Source organism: Salvelinus alpinus, chromosome 4, assembly GCF_045679555.1.
Source record: "Salvelinus alpinus chromosome 4, SLU_Salpinus.1, whole genome shotgun sequence".
In the NCBI taxonomy this organism is placed as follows: Eukaryota; Metazoa; Chordata; class Actinopteri; order Salmoniformes; family Salmonidae; genus Salvelinus; species Salvelinus alpinus.
The window spans coordinates 54,191,697-54,214,654 of NC_092089.1; the positions used below are offsets into that span (position 1 = coordinate 54,191,697).

The 22,958-nt window shown below is 40.6% G+C and overlaps 1 protein-coding gene across 1 annotated transcript in view; it reads left to right on the forward strand.

Moving 5' to 3' along the window:
* The first annotated feature begins 2,369 nt into the window (after positions 1-2,369).
* LOC139573959 (ER membrane protein complex subunit 2-like) overlaps positions 2,370-22,958 on the forward strand; it is a 65,686-nt gene continuing 45,097 nt past the window's right edge. The window contains exons 1-3 of the mRNA XM_071397978.1: positions 2,370-2,505; positions 7,445-7,558; positions 20,129-20,193. Of these exons, the coding sequence (XP_071254079.1) occupies positions 2,466-2,505; positions 7,445-7,558; positions 20,129-20,193 (219 nt within the window). The 5' untranslated portion in view covers positions 2,370-2,465. The remainder of the gene's footprint in view (positions 2,506-7,444; positions 7,559-20,128; positions 20,194-22,958) is intronic.

Consider the following 22,958-nt stretch of genomic DNA (forward strand, 5'->3'; position numbering starts at 1 on the left):
CTTGGTCAGACAGGGGTCGTAGTCAGCTTTCAAAGCAGACACAGCACAGCTGGCTCCAGAGGGTTAAGCCCAAACATTGTTGCTAATTGCATCTGTCTTCATTTCCCGCAACCGTATGACACCGGTGAAAAATAAAGAAAAGGCTGGAAACTAACAGGAACCGTTTCAAAACCGCAGAGCACCTAAACGCCACATCAATTTTCAGGCCGTAACTGTTCATTTTAGTGATTGCCAACTCTGATTGCTTCTGTCAGAAATCAAAATATAATGCCTGTGCAGTGTTTCTACTGTAAGCTTGTCTTTTTGAAGACAAGGAAAGGCGACTGAAAGGAAAAAAATATATACAGTGGACAAAACATTATGAACATGTTCTTTCCATGACATGGACTGACCAGGTGAATCCAGGTGAAAGCTACGATCCCTTATTGATGTCACTTGTTAAATCCACTTCAATCAGTGTAGATGAAGGGGAGGAGACAGATTTAAGAAGGGTTTTTAAGCCTTGATACAATTGAGACTTGGATTGTGTAGGTGCCAGCCACACCGGTTTGTGTCAAGAACTGCAACGCTGCTGGGTTTTTCATGCTCAACAGTTTCCCGTGTGTATCACGAATGGCCCACCACCAAAGGACATCCAGCCAACTTGACACAACTGTGCGAAGCATTGGAGTCAGTATGGGCCAGCATCCCCGTAGAACGCTTTCAACACTGTGTAGAGTTCATGCCCCGACGAATTGAGGCTGTTCTGAGGGCAAAAGTGAGGTGCAACTCAATATTAGGAAGTTGTTATTAATGTTTTGTACACTCGGTGTATTGCCTGTCCCATGTGCCGTATGTGGGGCTCTCGGAGCATGAAAACCTACGTAAGCAGCAGTCAAGGAGCACAATTTGGGTTTTCAGAACGGTTGCTATTGATCTCTCCTCATTGTGATATTCTAGCTGAGTGACCCTCTCCAAGGTAAACAGCAGCCGTATATTGAGATTTAATCATTTTTCTTTCACTACCTCCAGATACACCTGTATCTCACGCTGCCAACGTTAAAGACAGCTTGTTAAACCTGTGCACAGTACAGAGGTCCTTTACCATCATGGCCTCATCCGCTGAGTCAGGCCCCACCGTCTTTTCTGGTCGTTGGTGCGGGTCGGGAAGAGAGCAGGGCCCTGGCAGAGAAGGGAAGGCCCTTTACCCCGAAGGACAGTGTTTGCTTGTTTTAATGTGGTCGCCTCAGTATTTTGGTTTCCAGCAAAAACCCAACCATATATCAACTGACTGCCATGTGCAGACTTGAAAATTACAAGTCCATGGATCGTTTGAGCTGAACGTAAGGTCAACCGCACATAATGTTATTTTTTGTATCCCTGACAGAGATGATGACATTTTATAGTCCTCTTGTGCACTTGTACTTGCCCAATAACAACCATGCTCTGCCTTTATACAATGGCAGTGTCCTGTAACAAAACATAGTCCTGTTGATCTCAGACAATAGAACAATAACAGAGTATCTACATTGCAGTGAGAGGTATTGGGGATGACATCAGGATTCTGAAATGTTTCTGTAAGTGAGTTTGTGTTGAGTCCACCTCAACAAGTGCGTAATGTGGTAGAGGAGTGTGGCTTGTAACTTACAAAGTCAACGACATGGGATCGACAGTCAGAGGCCCCTTGAGAGGGAAATCAAGAAAAGAAAGGGACAAATGTGCTTTCAACAAACAAGTCTTCCACTCCTGACATTCTGCTTAACCTACTTAAGAAGAAAATGAATTACACAACTAAGCATGAGACTATGAGACTATGACCCCTTTCCAGTCCTCCCTGGTAACAACCACAAATCTAACCAGGCCTCATGAAAGCTAGGTGTAAGATGAATATACATTTAGCGTGAGCAGCGTTGCAGAGCTCGGAAACCTAAACCTCTGGAGAGGGCTAGCGTTACGATTCAGGGCCTGTTTTGTGGTCAGTTGGAACAAGGTCATTTTAGGCCCAGTTACATAAATAATAACTGGAGGCAGTGTGTTAATCAGCGCTGTCAGATTGAATACCTGGGTATGATGGGGGGAAAGGGTCAGAGCAAGTGCATGCATTGCTTTTAGGGTCAGAGCAAGTGCATGCATTGCTTTTGTTTACATCTAGTCCTACATCCAGCACTGTCATAACTCTTATGCTAACCAGTCTGTTATGATTAATCTTCTAATTTCTATAAAAAACTGACAGTTTACACCCCACCACTCAATCACATTAAACTCATGTTAATAGCAGAATAGCAGAAAAAACAATAGAAGCAGCAGAAATATTAAAGTACATAGAAATTAATAAAATACATTGAACATGTCTCAAAAATATGTTTGACTATTCTCGAGCTTGTACGTACATTTGTTTTACACTATTCAGAGAGTAAAGGCTCAGTGAGCAGAAAGAAACAAGCCACACCCAGTTCAATGACGTTGAACCTGTGCTGCCAAGAAAGATGGCGTCGGTATCAGAAATGTACGATGTAACCTGGGAAGGTAAACACAGACGATTAAACGTTTTAATGTACTTTATGACTGAAAGGGTGCTGTTAAATCTTTGTATAATTCGACGTAGTGCATTTTAACTATCGTTCGGGGGATGTAGCTGCGTATGTCCATCTCATCAAGCCAACTGCTAACTTGTTAGCCCAGCTTGCTAACACGAGAGCCACTTGGCTAGCACATTACTTCTGCCTATCTTTCTTATTTCATTTTTTTTTTGCGACGTTTGCTAGCTAACGTTAAGCATTGATTAATCTGTTATTGTTGACATTTTGTATCCCATTGTCGTAGTTAACAGTCCACAGCATGTGTGAGTTTTCAAGGATACACAGCAGGCTAAGCTAGCTAGCCAGCATAGGTACCTAACGCCTGTCAGCTGATTATAACTAAGTTAGTTAGCTACCTGCTGTCATTGTTCCGCCTCATTAGATGGCTTGCTAAAATACACGGTCTTGCAATGGATACTACTAATAGGCAGGGAAAACCTGTTTTGGTGATTTCTTGTCCATCATCAAAGTAAATCACAGCACGTTTTTGGAATCTTTCAACAGTTACCTGATTAGCTAAGTACAATGCCATTGGAAATTGTTGTAAATGCAATTTATGTACCTAAAACTGACATTTAAAATTATGCTGTAGCTGCTTCCTGTTGACTAGACATATTGATAATTAGCATATTGCCAAAATACTGTTTTAAAGTGTCCAAATCAATATAATACCTTAAAATACCTTCCCAAGTTCTCTCACGTCACCCCGCTCCTCCGCTCTCTCCACTGGTTTCCAGTTGAAGCTCGCATCCGCTACAAGACCATGGTGCTTGCCTACGGAGCTGTGAGGGGAACGGCACCTCCGTACCTTCAGGCTCTGATCAGGCCCTACACCCAAACAAGGGCACTGCGTTCATCCACCTCTGGCCTGCTCGCCTCCCTACCTCTGAGGAAGTACAGCTCCCGCTCAGCCCAGTCAAAACTGTTCGCTGCTCTGGCACCCCAATGGTGGAACAAACTCCCCCACGACGCCAGGTCAGCAGAATCAATCACCACCTTCCGGAGACACCTGAAACCCCACCTCTTTAAGGAATACCTAGGATAGGATAAACTAATCCTTCTAACCCCCCCCCCCCCCTTAGAGTTAGATGCACTATTGTAAAGTGGTTGTTCCACTGGACATCATAAGGTGAATGCACCAACTTGTAAGTCGCTCTGGATAAGAGGGTCTGCTAAATGACTTAAATGTAAATGTAAATATGCAGAAACAGTTTGTGTGCTTTGCCTTTGGAAAGTATTAATTTCCCTTGAGGTGCGTTATTTGTAACTTATTTTGTACATAATGTTTCTGCCACTGTCTCTTATGATCGAAAAGAGCTTCTAGAAATCAGGACAGTGATTTACTCACCTTGTATTCACATCGGCGTTAAACTAGACGTTGGGCCGATGTGCTTAGGATATATTGTGCATCTCTAGTACATACCCCAACAAGAAGCCAAGGATTACAGGCAACATCCGCACTTAGCTAAAGGGTAGAGCTGCCATTTGCAAGGGGCGGAACTCTAACCCGGAAGCTTATAAGAAATCCCGCTATGCCCTCCGTCGAACCAGCAAGCAGGCGAAGAGTCAATACAGGACTAAGATCAAATCGTACTACACCGGCCCCAATGCTCGTCAGATGTGGCATGGCTTGCTAGGACTAACACATCCCTCTACAACTGGATCCTAGACATCCTGACAGGCCGCCCCCAGGTGGTAAGGGTAGGTAACAACACATCCGCCACGCTGATCCTTAACATGCGGGCGCCTCAGGATTGCGTGCTCATTCCCCACCTGTACTCCCTGTTCACTCATGACTGCATGGCCAGGAATGACTCCAACACGATCATTAAGTTTACTGATAACACAACAGTGGTAGGCCTGATCACCAACAACGATGAGACAGCCTATAGGGAGGAGGTCCGAGACCTGGCTGTGTGGTGCCTGGACAACTTCCTCAACGTGATCAAGACAAAGGAGATGATTGTGGACTACAGGAAAATGAGGACAGAGTACGCCCCCATTCTCATCGACAGGGCTGTAGTGGAGCAGGTTGAGAGCTTCAAGTTCCTTGGTGTCCACATCACCAACAAACTGCCATGGTCCAAGCACACTAAGACCGTCGTGAAGAGGTCACGACAATGCCTATTCCCCCTCAGGAGACTGAAAAGATTTGGCATGGGTCCTCAGATCCTCAAAAAGTTCTACAGCTGCGCAATCGAGAGCATCCTGACTGGCCGCGTCACTGCCTGGTATGGCAACTGCTTGACCGCAAGGCACTACAGAGGGTAGTGCGTACGGTCCAGTACATCACCGGGGCAAAGCTTCCGGTGATGTAATGGCTTGAGTCAATAAGTATTCATCCCCTTTGTTATGGCAAGCCTAAATAAGTTCAGGAGTAAAACTTTGCTCAAGTTGCATGGACACTGTGTGCAATAATAGTGTTTAACATGATTTTTTAAATTACTACCTCATCTCTGTACCCCACATACAATTATCTTACAGATTCAACCACAAAGACATGGGAGGTTTCCCAATGCCTCGCAAAGAAGGGCACCTATTGGAAAATGGGTAAAAAGAGAAAAAAGCAGATACTGAATATCCATTTGAGCATGGTGACTTTAAAACAGTTACAGAGTTTAATGGCTGTCATAGGAGAAAACAGGATGGATCAACAACATTTGATTTACTTCACAATACTAACCTAATTGACAGAGTGAAAAGAAGGAAGCCTGTACAGAATAAAAAAATATTACGAAACATGTTCGTAGTGCCAAACGATTAGGGCTTTTAGAGTTTGATTATTAAAAAATTATCACATTTCGGTTTTGTTTGTTTTTAGACTTTAAATTCACTATGCATTATGTGGGTTGAATTCTGTAACACAGAATAAAACAATTAATTAAACTCCTATGATGGTAGTGACTGCCCATTACTGCTTACCACATATTAACCATTTATTCACATTACATTGCTTAAAATATTTCAGTTGTGTATATTACATGTTTTATTTGATGACTTTATTTATTTTCAAGTCATCTCATCTCTATAGAGCTGCTGCTTATGCTGTCTGACAAAATCACTTTTTGTAGTTCTTCAAAGTAAATAAGGCATACTTTTATGACAGCTGAATACCAACTATCAATCACTTAGATCAGGTATTATCAGTTAGAGAACTCACAAAGCAGCAACTGCGCTTTATCACCTCACAATCGCGCATTCTTCTCTCTTCCGTAGCAGGCGAAAAGAAACAGGATGCACAATGGATTATGGTCATTGTTGTTAATTACCACTTTTTATGTGCTAAACTATGTAGAATATGGGACTGTTGGAAACTACAACTTCCTACTACATCACACAGTTCGGGCTTGGTCCGATTATCTCTAGAGAAACTGTGCGATGTACGCAATGAGCTCACAGGAAAAAAACAAATGTAAAGTAATACTGCAACAAATGTGGCAAAGTAATTAATTAACTTGTCCTGAATTCAAAGTGTTATGTTTGAGGCAAATCCAATACAACAGATTACTGAGTACCATGAACCGTACTTTAAAGCATTGTGGTGGCTGCATCATGTTATGGGTATGCTTGTAATCGTTAAGGACCGGGGAGTTTTTCAGGATAAAAAGAAACAAAATGGAGCTAAATCGTTGTCAGATTTTCTGTTTGTAAATTCAGTGTTTCGGTCTCGGAGCGTACACTGGACGCTCTGGCTGAGTAGGGTTGATCCGAGCGTTCTGACCTCACAACGGCAGTCAAGCACACAAGCTAACATTGGCTACTTCCAGACACAAATGAGAATCTCACTGACCATTTTACTCGCCCTAGCAGACCTGGTTAGGATGTTATCCAGAGCGTTGGTAACTGTGCTGCAGGCAACAATTTTAATTGTGCTTTACCGGCGTTTACTGACGTTTTACCAACGTTTACTGACACCGGCCATATTCAGCGGGTGTTGAGCGTTCGTAAATTCATCAGTTATTCTGTCGGAATAGATAGCCAGAGTGAATTTATGAACACACCCCTTGTTTGGTCAGCGTTGTGTCAAGTCACTCCAGTTCACACTGACTGTGACGTGTGCAGAAAGTAGCCCACCACTTTATCCAACTGATCTGTCGATAGCGCCTGCTAAATTTGGGTCATCAATGTTGTTGAGAAAAGTAGCAAAACTTTTGTAGTTCTCGATGGCAAATGTTATATCTTTCAAAAACGGCATGGTAGAAAGGACTGTCACAGCTCACGTTATAGACGTTATAGCATGCTACATGGCCGACCAATCCAAACTCGTCTCCAGGCATGTCCAGCCCATCCATTATCTCAGCCAAACTAATTGAACAGTCCAGGTGTGCAAAGCTCTATAGGCTTACCCAGAAACACTCACAGCTGTAATTGCTGCCAAATGTGATTCAAACATGTATTGACTCAGGGTACTTATGTAATCAAGATATATATATTTATATTTTTCAACATTTTACAAAATGTACATTTTTATTTTGTGTTGATTGTTGACAAAAAAATGACAAATCCATTTTAATTCCACACAATAAAATGTGGAAAAAGGGGTGTGAATACTTTGATGGCACTGTATGTCAGGAACTAGTAGGTAGCCCAGATTTTAGAGAGGTGTACCAGTAACCAGAAAAAGTGTGCACTGAACTGCGTACTAGAGTAGAGGGCTGCTGGGTCAGGATCATTACCATCCACTACCTTTGTGCTATTGAGCAAGTTAACCCAATTGCTCCAGGGGCTGGTGGTGTGCTGCTCACTCTTGTGTGTGTGTGTGTGTGTGTGTGTGTGTGTGTGTGTGTGTGTGTTCGCTCTACCTGATTCAATATGATGTTATATGAAAGCATGTCATTTTTATATTGCCTGAATCCTGAGAAATGTTTCGATAATTGTGTTCACAGAAATGAGAGACAAGCTGCGGAAGTGGAGGGAGGATAACCACAGAAACAGTGAGCAAATCGTGGATGTTGGTGAAGAATTGATAAATGAGCATGCGTCCAAACTTGGAGATGACGGTAAGTGCATTAAATCAAGAGTCACGTCAGACCAATTTCTAATGCTGTTGTAGTGGGCAGAATCTCTTTGTACACAATGATCCACAACACTAGCCATCCATCACAAGATGTTTGGGAGACACAGACTTCATTCGTCAATTTGGTTCCATTCTTGATTTACTTTATTAATTGAAGAAAAAGTAGCATTATAATAGGAAGGATGTGAACTACAGGTCGACCGATTTAATCGGAATGGCCGATTTCAAGTTTTCATAACAATCTGTAATCGGTATTTTTGGATGCCGATTAAATGTTTTAAATGTATTTTTATTTAACTAGGCAAGTCAGTTAAGAACACGTTCTTATTTTCAATGACGGCCTAGGAACGGTGGGTTAACTGCCTTGTTCATGGGCAGAACGACAGAGTTTTACCTTGTCAGCTCAGGGATTCATTTTTGCAACCATCCGGTTACTAGTCCAACGCTCTAACCACCTGCCTTACATTGCACTCCACGAGGAGCCTGCGCGGCAGGCTGACTACCTGTTACGCGAGGGCAGCAAGAAGCCAAGGTAAGTTGCTAGCTAGCATTAAACGTATCTTTTATAAAAAATAATCAATCTTAACATAATCACTAGTTAACTACACATGGTTGATAATATTACTAGTTTATCTAGTTTGTCCTGCATTGCATATAATCGATGCGGTGCCTGTTAATTTCTCATTGAATCACAGCCTACTTCACCAAACGGGTGATGATTGAACAAGCGCATTCACGAAAAAAGCACTCGTTGCACCAATGTGTACCTAACCATAAACATCAACGCCTTTCTTTAAAATCAATACACAAGTATATATTTTTAAACCTGCATATTTAGTTAATATTGCCTGCTAACATGAATTTCTTATAACTAGGGAAATTGTGTCACTTATATTTGTGTCACTTATAGTCAGGGTATATGCAGCAGTTTGGGACGCCTGGCTGTTTGCGAACTGTGAAGACCATTTCTTCCTAACAAAGACCGTAATTAATTTGCCAGAATTTAACATAATTATGACATAACATTGAAGGTTGTACAATGTAACAGCAATATTTAGACTTAGGGATGCCATCCGTTAATTAAAACACGTAACGGTTCCGTATTTCACTGAAAGAATAAACGTTTTGTTTTCGAAATGATAGTTTCTGGATTCGACCATATTAATAACCTAAGGCTCGTATTTCTGTGTGTTATTATTTCATAATTAAGTCTATGATTTGATATAGCAGTCTGACTGAGCGATGGTAGGCAGCAGCAGGCTCGTAAGCATTCATTCAAACAGCACTTTCGTGCGTTTTGCCAGCAGCTCTTCCCTGTGCTTCAAGCATTGAGCTGTTTATGACTTCAAGCCTATCAACCCCCGAGATTAGGCTGGTGTAACTGATGTGAAATGGCTAGCTAGTTAGCGGGGTGCGCGCTAATAGCGTTTCAATCGGTGACGTCACTCGCTCTGAGAGCTTGAAGTAGTTGTTCTCCTTGCTCTGCAAGGGCCGGGGCTTTTGTGGAGCGATGGGTAACGATGCTTCGAGGGTGGCTGTTGTCGATGTGTTCCTGGTTCGAGCCCAGGTAGGGGCGAGGAGAGGGACGGAAGCTATACTGTTACACTGGCAATACTAAAGTGCCTATAAGAACATCCAATAGTCAAAGTTATATGAAATACAAATGGTATAGAGAGAAATAGTCCTATAATTCCTATAATAACTACAACCTAAAACTTCTTACCTGGGAATATTGAAGACTCATGTTAAAAGAACCACCAGCTTTCATATGTTCTCATGTTCTGTGCAAGGAACTTAAACGTTAGCTTATTTACATGGCACATATTGCACTTTTACTTTCTTCTCCAACACTTTTTGTTTTTGCATTATTTAAACCAAATTGAACATGTTATATTATTTATTTGAGGCTAGATTTTATTGATGTATTATATTAAGTACACATTTAAAGTGTTCATTCAGTATTGTTGTAATTGTCATTATTACAAATAAATAAAAATATAAAATTGGCCGATTTAATCGGTATCGGCTTTTTTGGTCCTCCAATAATGGGTATCGGTATCGGCGTTGAAAAATTATAATCGGTCGACCTCTCATGTGAACTTTGATGTAGCCTAGACGTATGTGATGTATAGTGTTTTCAGGCATCAAAGACATACACAAAGCCAACATTTACAGTCAGGCAGCATGTTCAATATAGACAACATTTAGTGGCAGGATGGGAAATTAATTAATAGACTGTATTCTCAGTCTAACAGAACATGCAATTACTACAATCTAGATTTAATATAGACTACTATGGTTTGTGGTTTCACTGCAACATGATTGCTAGAACAGGTTGTACAGTAGGCCTATGACTGATTTGGTCTTGTCACAAGTTCTCTGCTCATGAAAACAAGGTCATCAATCTCTTAAATGACTGGTTGTCCAATGATTAATTAATTCAGTATGGAATCAAGGAGTACTGACTGTTCTTTTGTACAGGCATAGAATAACAGGGAACCAACCTGAGCTCATGATACTGCTGGAGAGATGATTAGGCCTGTGTTATGCTGCGAAGACATTGTATACATGTAGTCCTTTACTCAGTACTTTTTTGAAGCACATTTGGCAGCGGTTACAGTCTCGAGTCTTCTTGGGTATGACGCTACAAGCTTGGCACTCCTGTATTTGGGGAGTTTCTCCCATTCTTCTCTGCAGATCCTTTCAAGCTCTGTCAGGTTGGATGGGGATCGTCGCTGCACAGCAGGTGTCTCCAGAGATGTTTGATCGGGTTCAAGTCCGGGCTCTGGCCGGGCCACTCATGGACATTGAGACTTGTCCCGAAGCCACTCCTGCGTTGTCTTGGCTGTGTGCATATGGTCGTTGTCCTGTTGGAAGGTGAACCTTCGCCCCAGTTTGAGGTACTGTGCGCTCTGGAGTAGGTTTTCATCAAGGTTCCCTCTGTACTTTCATCCGTTCATCTTTCCTTCGATCCTGACTAGTCTCCCAGTCCCTGCCACTCAAAAACATCCCCACAGACTGATGCTGCCAACACCATGCTTCACCAAATGACGGTGCCAGGTTTCCTCCAGACATGACCCTTGGCATTCAGGCCAAAGTGTTCAATCTTGGTTTCATCAGACCAGATAATCTTGTTTCTCATGGTCAGTCTTTCGCTGCCTTTTGGCAAACTCCAAGCGAGCTGTCGTGCCTTTTACTGAGGAGTGGCTTCCGTCTGGCCACTCTACCATAAATGCATGAATGGTGGAATGTTGTGGAGATGGTTGACCTATTGCAAAGTTCTCTGATCTCCACAGAGGTACTCTGGAGCTCTGTCCGAGTGACCAGCCATGGGTGGGCCTTGTAGGTGGGCCAACGCCCTCCTTGGCAGCCAAGCCCACCCACTGGGGAGCCAGGCCCAGCCAATCAGCATGCGTTTGTCCCCACAAAAGGGCTTTATTAAAGACAGAAATTCTCCTCAGCTATCCCCCCCCAGGCGATCCGGTTGGACAAACTGCCAAATTCTCTAAAACGACATTGAAGGCAGTTTATGGTAGAGAGATTGACATTCTTGTGGCATTGTGTTGTGTGACATCTGCACATTTTAGAGTGACCTTTTTATTGTTCCCCAGCACAAGATGTGTGTGATCATGCTGTTTAATCAGCTTTTTGATATGCCACGCCTGTCAGGTGGATGGATTATCTTGGTAAAGGAGAAATGCTTACTAACAGGGATGTAAACATGTGAATGGTGGTGTGCTCAGCCCTCCATTTCCTGTAGTCCATGATCAGCTCCTTTGTCTTGCGGACATTGAGGGAGAGGTTGTTGTCCTGGCACCACACTGTCAGGTCTCTGACCACCTCACTATAGACTGTCGTTGAGGGTGATTAGGCCTACCACTGTTTCGATCAGCAAACTTAATTACGGTGTTGGAGTCATGCACTTCTTCTTGTAACTATTTTTTTAGCATTGGTAACGTGTCTCGCTCTGGCACTTTGAATGCCTAGCTCTCGCCTCGGAAAGCTTACACTGCCCACCCAAGACGCCACAATATTGATACCTTTCACATGTAATTTGATCGATTTGATTGTCAAAATCAATTTGTGGACCAGGAAAGGGTCTGTTTGGGCCTCAATACAGTGCCTTCAGAAAGTATTCACACCCCTTTTTCCACTTTTTGTTGTTTTACAGTCTGAATTTAAAATTGATTCAAATGCGATTTTTGGTCACTGGCCCAGACACAGTAACCCATCATGTCAAAGTGGAATTATGTTTTTCAATAAAGGCTGAAATGGCATGAGTCAATAAGTATTCAGCCCCTTTGTTATGGCAAGCCTAAATAAGTTCAGGAATACAAGTTTGCTTAACAAGTCACATTCAGTGGCAAGGAAGATATGTGAACCATTGGTCATAACATTTTATCTGATCTTCATCTAATTCACAACGTTAGGCAAACACAGTCTGCTTAGACTAAGAACATGCAAACAATTATGTTTTCATGTTTTTATTGACCACACCGTGTAAACATTCACAGTGCAGGGTGGGAAAAGTGTGTGAACCCTTGGATTTAATAACTGGTTGACCCTCCTATGGCAGCAATAACCTCAACCAAATATTTTCTGTAGTTGCGGATCAGACCTGCGCAATGGTCAGGAGGAATTTTGGACCGTTCCTCTTTGCAAAACTGTTTCAGTTAAGCAATATTCTTGGGATGTCTGGTGTGAACCGCTTTCTTGAGGTCATGCCGCAGCGTCTCAATCGTGTTGAGGTCAGGACTCTGGGCCACTCCATATTTTCATTTGAAGCCATTCTGTTGTTTTAACTTATTTGTTTTGGGCCGTTGTCCTGTTGCATCACCCAACTTCTGTTGAGCTTCAATTGGCGGACAGATAGCATTATGTTCTCCTGCAAAATGTCTTGATAAACTTGGGAGTTCATTTTTCCGTCAATGATAGCAAGCTGTCCAGGCCCTGAGGCAGCAAAGCAGCCCCAAACCATGATGCTTCCTCCACCATACTTTACAGTTGGAATGATGTTGGTGTACTGTGCCTTTCTTTTCTCCACACATAGTGTTGTGTGTTCCTTCCAAACAATTCTACTGTAGTTTAATCTGTCCACAGAATATTTTGCCAGTAGCGCTGTGGCACATTCAGGTGCTCTTTCTACGGAGGCAAAAATGACATTGTCGAAGTTTAAAATGAAGAGAATGGAGGGCTAGAAATGTAATGTTTGGAAAATATTTGGTGAAGTGGTAAGAGGATGATAGCAGTGCCAGCTATGTTGTGTGATGATTTTGAAGCACTATACAAATTCAACAGTCACAAGATGGGACTTCAAATAGGCCTATGGCATGTCAAGGAAACTGTGGTCTACTGTTTAAATGTGTTGAATGGAAACTGAAATCTGGACACTGTCTGTAAGTCTATAACCTCGCCACATAGCCTTATAACTCGTGCAGAATTAAGCATTTCTTGCAGGAAAATTATACACCAAATGTAGGCAAAATTTGAACTTGGGAACAGGAGTGAGAAATATGATTTCTTTATTTCTGTATCTTGAGAGAATGCAATGCTCAATTATATACCATCTGTAGAGGTGCTGTCTTTATCATAAAAGTCGATTTTGTATTTCAATCACATAAAATATGCACCAAAGCTGACCTGAAATCCTAAGTCTTTTTCACAGCTTTCTTTTTCCTTACATCCGGTCAAACTGATGCCATTTGGACATTTTGCTTTATTGTATTTTTTTTAACGTTGTATTTTCTCCCCAGTTCCTAAATGTATTTGCTCTGTGAATGACCTAGAGAACTTTACTGGTGTCAACTAGATTGAAGCATTCATTCTATCGATATATTACATTATTCTGTTGAGCAAGGGTCTATTGAGTCTTCTAGGGCAACATAAAATGATAAAAGAGAAGCTACATTATAGACATCTAATTATAGACAAGTTGACTAACAAATAGCCAACCAAAATGTTGAAAATTACAAGCAGAAACACATCTAAATCAGGCAAAACAAAATTCTGCACCCCCTGTCAAAAAATCATTCTGCTGTTTTTGACTGTAGCCTATAGAGCTTTTTCTATATTTGTGGGTTAGTGTTGGGTGCGGGCCTCAGATTTTCACTTTATCACATATTGTTGGGGATGGGCTATTAGCAATTGCGTGCAGGTGCAGGTGAACAAACAACTGACCTGTACACCACTACCCCACACACAATTATCTGTTAGGTCCCTCAGTCAATCAGTGTATTTCAAACACAGATTCAATCACAAAGACCAGGGAGGTTTTCCACTGCCTCCCAAAGATAGATGGCAAAACAATTTTTAAAGTAGACATTGATTATCCCTTTGAGCATGGTGAAGTTATTAATTACACTTTGGATGGTGTATCAATATATCCAGTCACTGCAAAGATACAGGCATCCTTCCTAACTAAGTTGCCGGAGAGGAAGGAAACCGCTCAGGGATTTCACCATGAGGCCAATGGTGACTTTAAAACGGTTACATAGTTTTCCCCTCTCACACCCATTAAACTGAGGATGGATCAACAACATTGTAGTTACTCCACAATACTAACCTAATTGACAAAATAAATAAATGAAGCCTGTACAGAATAATAATATTCCAAAACATGCATCCTGTTTGCAACAAGGCACTAAAGTAATACTGAAAAAAAAAAAAAAGTGGCAAAGAATTTAACTTTTTGTCCTGAATACAAAGTGTTATGTTGTGGGCAAATGCAATACAACACATTACTGAGTACCACTCTCCATATTTTCAAGCATAGTGGTGTCTGCATCACGTTATGGGTATGCTTGTAATCGTTACGGCCTGGGGAGTTTTTCAGGATAAAAAAGAAACAAATGGAGCTAAGCACATGCAAAATCCTAGCTCAAATTCTGGGACTGTCTGCTTTCCACCAGACACTGGGAAATGAATTCACCTTTCAGCAGGATAATAACCTAAAACAGTAGGGAAAATCTACACTGGAGCTTACCAAGAAGACAGTGAATGTTTCTGTGTGGCCGAGTTACAGTTTTGACTTAAATATACATGGTATCTATGGCAAGATCTGAAAATGGTTGTCTAGCAATGATCAACAACCAATTTGACAGAGCTTGAATTTTTTTTGAAAATAATAATTAGCATATGTTGACAAATCTAGGTGTGGAATGCTCTTAGACTTACCCAGACATACTCACAGGTGCTTCTACAAAGTATTGACTCAGGGGTGTTAATGAGATATTTCTGTATTTAATTTTCAATAAAATTGCCAGAATTTCTAAAACGATGTTTTCATTTTGTCATTATGGGGTATTGTGAGGAGAAAAATCTATTTAATACATTTTGAATTCAGACTAACAACAAAATTTGTAATAATTCAAGGGGTATGACTACTTTGAAGGCACTAGTGTAGCCTCAAGTTATTTTTAATCCAAAATAATCAATTTCCACCTCAAAAGGCAAACAGTATAGGCTGGTATCTTTAAAGCTGGAATCTGTTTGAAACTGCCATATTCGTTTGGGTTATAACAACAAATAGTAACATGACACTGTTAGAACAGAGGGGTATACTACAAAGCAGGATCAATAAGTTAGCCAGCTATCTTTGAAAAGCAACCAGAAATAACACATTTCTCGTTCATTAAAAAGCTAAACTTGTGTTTTTGTCCATTGAATCAATTAGACCATGACCATTTTTAAGTTTCTTTCTAAAAATGTTAAGTTATCCAGCTAACTAGCCTAAATATTTGGATAACTCCTTGATCCTACTTTGTAGTATACCCCGCTGCAGAATATGTACTGCCATTTAAAATTTATATTTAATTTATTTATATATTTTTTTGCAACGATGCTGAACATTCCTCCGTTTCATCAACAAAACAAAAACAATAAGACGGTGGGTTGAACAGGGTTGTTTCACCTTACACGAATTCCATCTTTAATGTGTGTCAAGTTCTCAGAAGCCTAGGCCTATTCAGTATTTTTAGTAGGCTTACCAATGTGACTCAACTTTTGAATTGAATGATGCAGAAGCTTGGTAAGGCATTACTTGATAAAAAAAAAGAACCCATATGTGATGGTTGGTAGCGGTACACTCAGTTTTGCCTTTTGGCTATATAATAGCCTGCTAGTATCTCACTATGTAGTCTTGCTGAACAACTCTGTGAAAGTCTATTTTCCTTGTACTCATTCAGATTCATTCATCGTCTTTATAGAGCAGGGTAAACACTTAACACGCCCCGGTTTTTATTGAAACCAGTTCTTAAATTGGCTGTGAAACAAGATGGCAATTATCAAACAAGAGTTGGAATCATAAAAAGGCAAGAGAAACTCCAGTCGTTTGTTTGTTTTGGCATATAAGTTTTCTTGTTGGGTTTTATTGTCCTTTCTCAATTTACAGTTAGACAGCATTTGGCAGAGAACGTCTGGCGTGCTTGTCGAAACAGACATTTAGCATTAATTCCATTAATTGGATCCAATAGCCAAGCCTATTATTAATCACTCTTTTACTGTTACAGTTGATTGATTGAATAAACACTTCAATAAACATTTCATCTTTATTTTTAAACCACTGGATGAAATGTATCGGGCAATGTTGATAAACGTTGTGAATAAGGTGTCACACCGTAACTGGTTAGAATATCACAGCGAAATGAGGGGAAATGACATAATATTCTGCTGCCCTGGATAACAGCTGTGTTATCTTTCTTTCTCTGTGTTTTAGGAACGGGCTGCGTAACATTGTCTTTTGTATGGAGTTGTACATTATCTTATGAAGTTTAGAACATTTTTTATGAAGAATGAAATCTTAGAAAACCAGCAGAATTTTATCTATATAGCCTTAACTTGGTCAGTGGTCTTTCACCATGATTGATTCTCTAAATTAGGCTTAATATAACTTTTTTTGTGTATTGAACTGCATAAAACATACATGGGATAGATTTTCCCTTGTCCATCCAGTCCTTTAAATACATGGTTTTATTTCTATGCAGCACATATGGTTGATTATTAATAAAACAAGTGTGAGGATTGAGATAAATTCTACTTGTAACTAGAGGCCTACCAATTATTGGAGGACCAAAAAAAGCCGATGCCGATTTTTATATTTAAATTTTTGTATTAATGACAATTACAACAATACTGAATGAACACTTTTATTTTAACTTAATACATCAATAAAATACATTTAGCCTCAAATAAATAAACATGTTCAATTTGGTTTAAATAATGCAAAAACACAGTGTTGAAGAAGAAAGTAAAAATTCAATATGTGCCATGTTAATAAGCTAACGTTTAAGTTCCTTGCTCAGAACATGAGAACATATGAATGCTGGTGGTTCCTTTTAACATGAGTCTTCAATATTCCCAGGTAAGAAGTTTTTGGTTGTAGTAATTATAGGACTTTTTCTCTCTATACCATTTGTATTTCATATACCTTTGACTATTGGATGTTCTTATAGGCACTTTAGTATTGCCAGTGTAACAGTATAGCTTCCGTCCCTCTCCTCGCCCCTACCTGGGCTCGAACCAGGAACACATCGACAACAGCCACTCTCGAAGCATTGTTACCCATCGCTCCACAATAGCCCCGGCCTTTGCAGAGCAAGGGGAACAACTACTTCAAGCTCTCAGAGCGAGTGACGTCACCGATTGAAACGCTATTAGCGCACACCCCGCTAACTAGCTAGCCATTTCACATCGGCTACACAAGCCTAATCTCTGGATTTGATAGGCTTGAAGTCATAAACAGCTCGATGCTTGAAGCACAGCGAAGAGCTGCTGGCAAATGCAGGAAAGTGCTGTTTGAATGAATGCTTACGAGCCTGCTGCTGCCTACCACCGCTCAGTTAGACTGCTATATCAAATCATAGACTTAATTATAACATAATAACACACAGAAATACGAGCCTTAGGTCATTAACTTCTTATGGCTGCAATCCCGGTAACGGGATTGATATGACAAAAGCCAGTCGAAGTGCAGGGCGCCAAATTAAAAAAACAGAAATCTCATAATTAAAATTCCTCAGACATGTGTCTTATACAATTTTAAAGGTAATCTTGTTGTTAATCCCACCAAAGTGTCCGATTTCAAATATGCTTTTCAGCGAAAGCATTACAAACGATTGTTAGGTCACACCAAACCACAATAAGCACAGCCATTTTTCCAGCCAAAGATAGGAGTCACAAAAAGCAGAAATAGAGATAAAATGAATCACTAACCTTTGATGATCTTCATCAGATGACACTCATAGGACTTCATGTTACACAATACATGCATGTTTTGTTTGATGAAGTTCATATTTATATAAAAAAAATCGGAGTTTACATTGGCGCGTTACATTCACTAGTCCCAATACATCCAGTGATTTTGCATAGCCACATCGTTTCAACAGAAATACTCATCATAAATGTAGATGATAATACAAGTTATACATATGGAATTATAGATATACCTCTCCTTAATGCAACCGCTGTGTCAGATTTCAAATTTTTTTTACGGAAAAAGCAAACCATGCAATAATCTGAGATGGAGCTCAGAACAATAGTCAAATTAGCCGCCATGTTGGAGTTAACAGAAACCAGAAATTACATGATAAATATGCCCTTACCTTTGATGATCTTCATCAGAATGCACTCCCAGGAATCCCAGGTCCACAATAAATGCTTGATTTGTTCGATAATGTCCGTTATTTATGTCCAATTAGCTACTTTGGTTAGTGCGTTTAGTAAACAATTCCAAAGTCACGAAGCGCGTTCACTAAAACCTGACGAAATGTCCAAATGTTCCGTAACAGTCAGTAGAAACATGTCAAACGATGTATTGAATCAATCTTTAGAATGTTGTTAACATAAATCTTGAATAACGTTCCAACCAGAGAATTACATTGACTTCAGATGAGCGATGGAACGGAGCTCCCTCTCATGTGAACGTGCATGGTCAAAGAATGGTCACCTCATGGCAGTGGTGACTAATTCTCCTCTCATCCGGCCCCCCTTCACAGTAGAGTCATCAGACAAAGTTCTACAGACTGTTGACATCTAGTGGAAGCCGTAGGACGTGAATACTCATTCATATCTCGCTGTGATTTCAATGGGATCTTGGTTGAAACTCGACCAGCCTCAGAATTTCCACTTCCTGTTTGGATTTTTTCTCAGGTTTTTGCCTGCCAAATGAGTTCTGTTATACTCACAGACATAATTCAAACAGTTTTAGAAACTTCAGAGTGTTTTCTATCCAATATTATTAATAATAATATGCATATATTAGCAACTATGACTGAGGAGCAAGCCGTTTACTCTGGGCACCTCTGTGCACCTTTCATCCAAGCTACTCAATACTGCCCCTGCAGCCATTTGAAGTTAATATGGTCGAATCCGGAAACTGTAATTTCGAAAACAAAACGTTTATTCTTTCAGTGAAATACGGAACCGTTCGGGTGGCATCCCTAAGTCTAAATATTCCTGTTACATTGCACAACCTTCAATGTTATGTCATAATTAAGTAAAATTCTGGCAAATTAATTGCGGTCTTTGTTAGGAAGAAATGGTCTTCACACAGTTCGCAACGAGCCAGGCGGTCCAAACTGTTGCATATACCCTGACTCTGCTTGCATGCAACGCAAGAGAAGTGACACAATTTCTCTAGTGAAAAGAAATTAATGTTAGCAGGCAATATTAACGAAATATGCAAGTTTAAAAAATATATACTTGTGTATTGATTTTAAAGAAAGGCATTGATGTTTATGGTTAGGTACACATTGGTGCAACGACAGTGCTTTTTTCGCGAATGCGCTTGTTCAATCATCACCCATTTGGTGAAGTAGGCTGTGATTCGATGAGAAATTAACAGGCACCGCATCGATTATATGCAACGCAGGACAAGCTAGATAACTACACATGGTTGATGATATTACTAGTTTAACTAGTGATTATGTTAAGATTGATTGTTTTTTATAAGATAAGTTTAATGCTAGCTAGCAACTTAACTTGGCTTCTTGCTACACTCGCCTAACAGGTAGTCAGCCTGCCACGCAGTCTCCTCATGGAGTGCAATGTAATCGGCCACAATCAGTGTCCAAAAATGCAGATTACCGATTGTTATGAAAACATGAAATCGGCCCTAATTAATCGGCCATTCCGATTTAATCGGTCGACCTCTACTTGAAAGCAATTCCCCAGGATTCAAGGGCTAGATAGCAGACATTATTTTAGGACTGAGTGGTGTTACGAGTTTCTGGGTTGATAGGAAACCATGGCTAGATAGCAGGCAGACATTATTTTCCCTGTTCAAGATATTGTGATATGAAAGTGAAACGTTTGAAGTGAATGCCCACAGTTGAAAAGAAGCATGCTTGGAGAGCAGATGGGGCCTAATCCCTATTCCTGGTGAGGTATCACTTAGGGCCGTCTCCTGTCCTTCCTATGATCCAGTAGAAAAAGAAGAAAGCACCTTGTGTTAGTCAGAACTAATACGGTATTAACAGTCTGTCAATTGATCATGTTTTGATGTTGTGCCTGACACTGTACTGGAATATTAAAACTGTGCTTTTTCTCCTGTGCCCAGTATGGATAATTTATGAGCAGGTGATGATAGCTGCGCTGGACTGCAGTCGGGATGATTTGGCTTGGGTAAGTGAACTACCAACAGCTGCCACACGACCTCAAAACCCATCTCTCACAGTCATTGCTACTTCGTCACCCACAATGCCAAATGTGAAAATATTTTTATTTGGCCAAAAATATTACTCCATCTGTCTGTACTTTGGAAAAAAACATTTGCTGAGCAGTGTTGGAGTAATGGAGGGTAAAAAACTCACTATAGATGAACACAGTGTTAGCTGTAAACCTTTATGGAGTTTAACTCCCCCTTGTTGATTCATCTGCCATCACAGAGTTAACTAATAGATATGTTACAGATTGTGTTACTTAAAGTGCCTTCAGAAAGTATTCACACCCCTTGACTTTTACACATTTTGTTGTTACAAGGTGGGATTAAAATGTATTGAATTGTCATGTTTTGTCAATGATCTACACAAAGTAATGTCAGTGGAAGAAACATTTGTAAAAGAGTATCCATCCAACCAGAGTCAATACATGTTAGAATCACCTTTGGCAGTGATTTAAAGCTGAGAGTCTTAATGGGTAAGTCTCTAAGGGCTTTGCACAGCTGGATTGTACAGTATTTGCACATTATTATAAAAACACAACAACAACAAACTTGAGAGATTTTTTGATCATTGCTAGACTAGGACACTCAGGAACATTGTGTCGTCTTGGTAAGCAACTCCAGTGTATATTTGGCTTTTTTTTATTTTATTTTTTAGTTATTGTCCTTCTGAAAGGTGAATTTGTCTCCCAGTGTCTGTTGGGAAGCAGAATGAACCATGGTTTCCTCTAGGATAAGGCCTGTGCTTAGCTCTATTCCGGTTATTTTTATCCCCTCAAAAATTCCTTCGTCCTTGCCGAGGACAAGCATACCCATAACATGACTCTTGAATTTATTTAGGCTTGCCATAACAAAGGGATTGAATACTTATTGACTCAAGACATTTTAGCATTTCATTTGTAAAAATTTGCCTAAACATTATTACATTTTGACATTAAGGTATTGTGTGTAAGCCAGTGACCAAAAATCTCAATCCGTTTTAAATTCAGGCTGTATCACAACAAGATGTGAGGGGAAAAATCAAGGAATGTGAATACTTTCTGAAGGTACCATGATTTTTCCTCCCACATATATTTTTTGATTGAACAACATAAAACATACAGGGGAGAGTTTGATACAAAAGGATGATATATACAGTGGGGAGAACAAGTATTTGATACACTGCCGATTTTGCAGGTTTTCCTACTTACAAAGCATGTAGAGGTCTGTAATTTTTATCATAGGTACACTTCAACTGTGAGAGACGGAATCTAAAACAAAAATCCAGAAAATCACATTGTATGATTTTTAAGAAATTAATTTGCATTTTATTGCATGACATAAGTATTTGATCACCTACCAACCAGTAAGAATTCAGGCTCTAGCAGACCTGTTAGTTTTTCTTTAAGAAGCCCTCCTGTTCTCCACTCATTACCTGTATTAACTGCACCTGTTTGAACTCGTTACCTGTATAAAAGACACCTGTCCACACACTCAATCAAACAGACTCCAACTTCTCCACAATGGCCAAGACCAGAGAGCTGTGTAAGGACATCAGGGTTAAATTGTAGACCTGCACAAGGCTGGGATGGGCTACAGGACAAAAGGCAAGCAGCTTGGTGAGAAGGCAACAACTGTTGGCGCAATTATTAGAAAATGGAAGAAGTTCAAGATGACGGTCAATCACCCTCGGTCTGGGGCTCCATGCAAGATCTCACCTTGTGGGGCATCAATGATCATGAGGAAGGTGAGGGATCAGCCCAGAACTACACGGCAGGACCTGGTCAATGACCTGAAGAGAGCTGGGACCACAGTCTCAAAGAAAACCATTAGTAACACACTACGCCGTCATGGATTAAAATCCTGCAGCGCACCCAAGGTCCCCCTGCTGAAGCCAGCGCATGTCCAGGCCCGTCTGAAGTTTGCCAATGACCATCTGGATGATCCAGAGGAGGAATGGGAGAAGGTCATGTGGTCTGAAGAGACAAAAATATAGCTTTTTTGTCTAAACTCCACTCGCCGTGTTTGGAGAAAGAAGAAGGATGAGTACAACCCCAAGAACACCATCCCAACCGTGAAGCATGGAGGTGGAAACATAATTCTTTGGGGATGCCTTTCTGCAAAAGGGACAGGACGACTGCACCGTATTGAGGGGAGGATGGATGGGCCATGTATCGCAAGATCTTGGCCAACAACCTCCTTCCCTCAGTAAGAGCATTGAAGATGGGTCGTGGCTGGGTCTTGCAGCATGACAACGACCCGAAACACACAGCCAGGGCAACTAAGGACTGGCTCCGTAAGAAGCATCTCAAGGTCCTGGAGTGGCCTAGCCAGTCTCCAGACCTGAACCCAATAGAAAATCTTTGGAGGGAGCTGAAAGTCCGTATTGCCCAGCGACAGCGCAGAAACCTGAAGGATCTGGAGAAGGTCTGTATGGAGGAGTGGGCCAAAATCCCTGCTGCAGTGTGTGCAAACCTGGTCATGAACTACAGGAAACGTATGATCTCTGTAATTGCAAACAAAGGTTTCTGTACCAAATATTAAGTTCTGCTTTTCTGATGTATCAAATACTTATGTCATGCAATAAAATGCAAATTAATTACTTAAAAATCATACAATGTGATTTTCTGGATTTTTGTTTTAGATTCCGTCTCTCACAGTTGAAGTGTACCTATGATAAAAATTACAGACCTCTACATGCTTTGTAAGTAGGAAAACCTGCAAAATCGGCAGTGTATCAAATACTTGT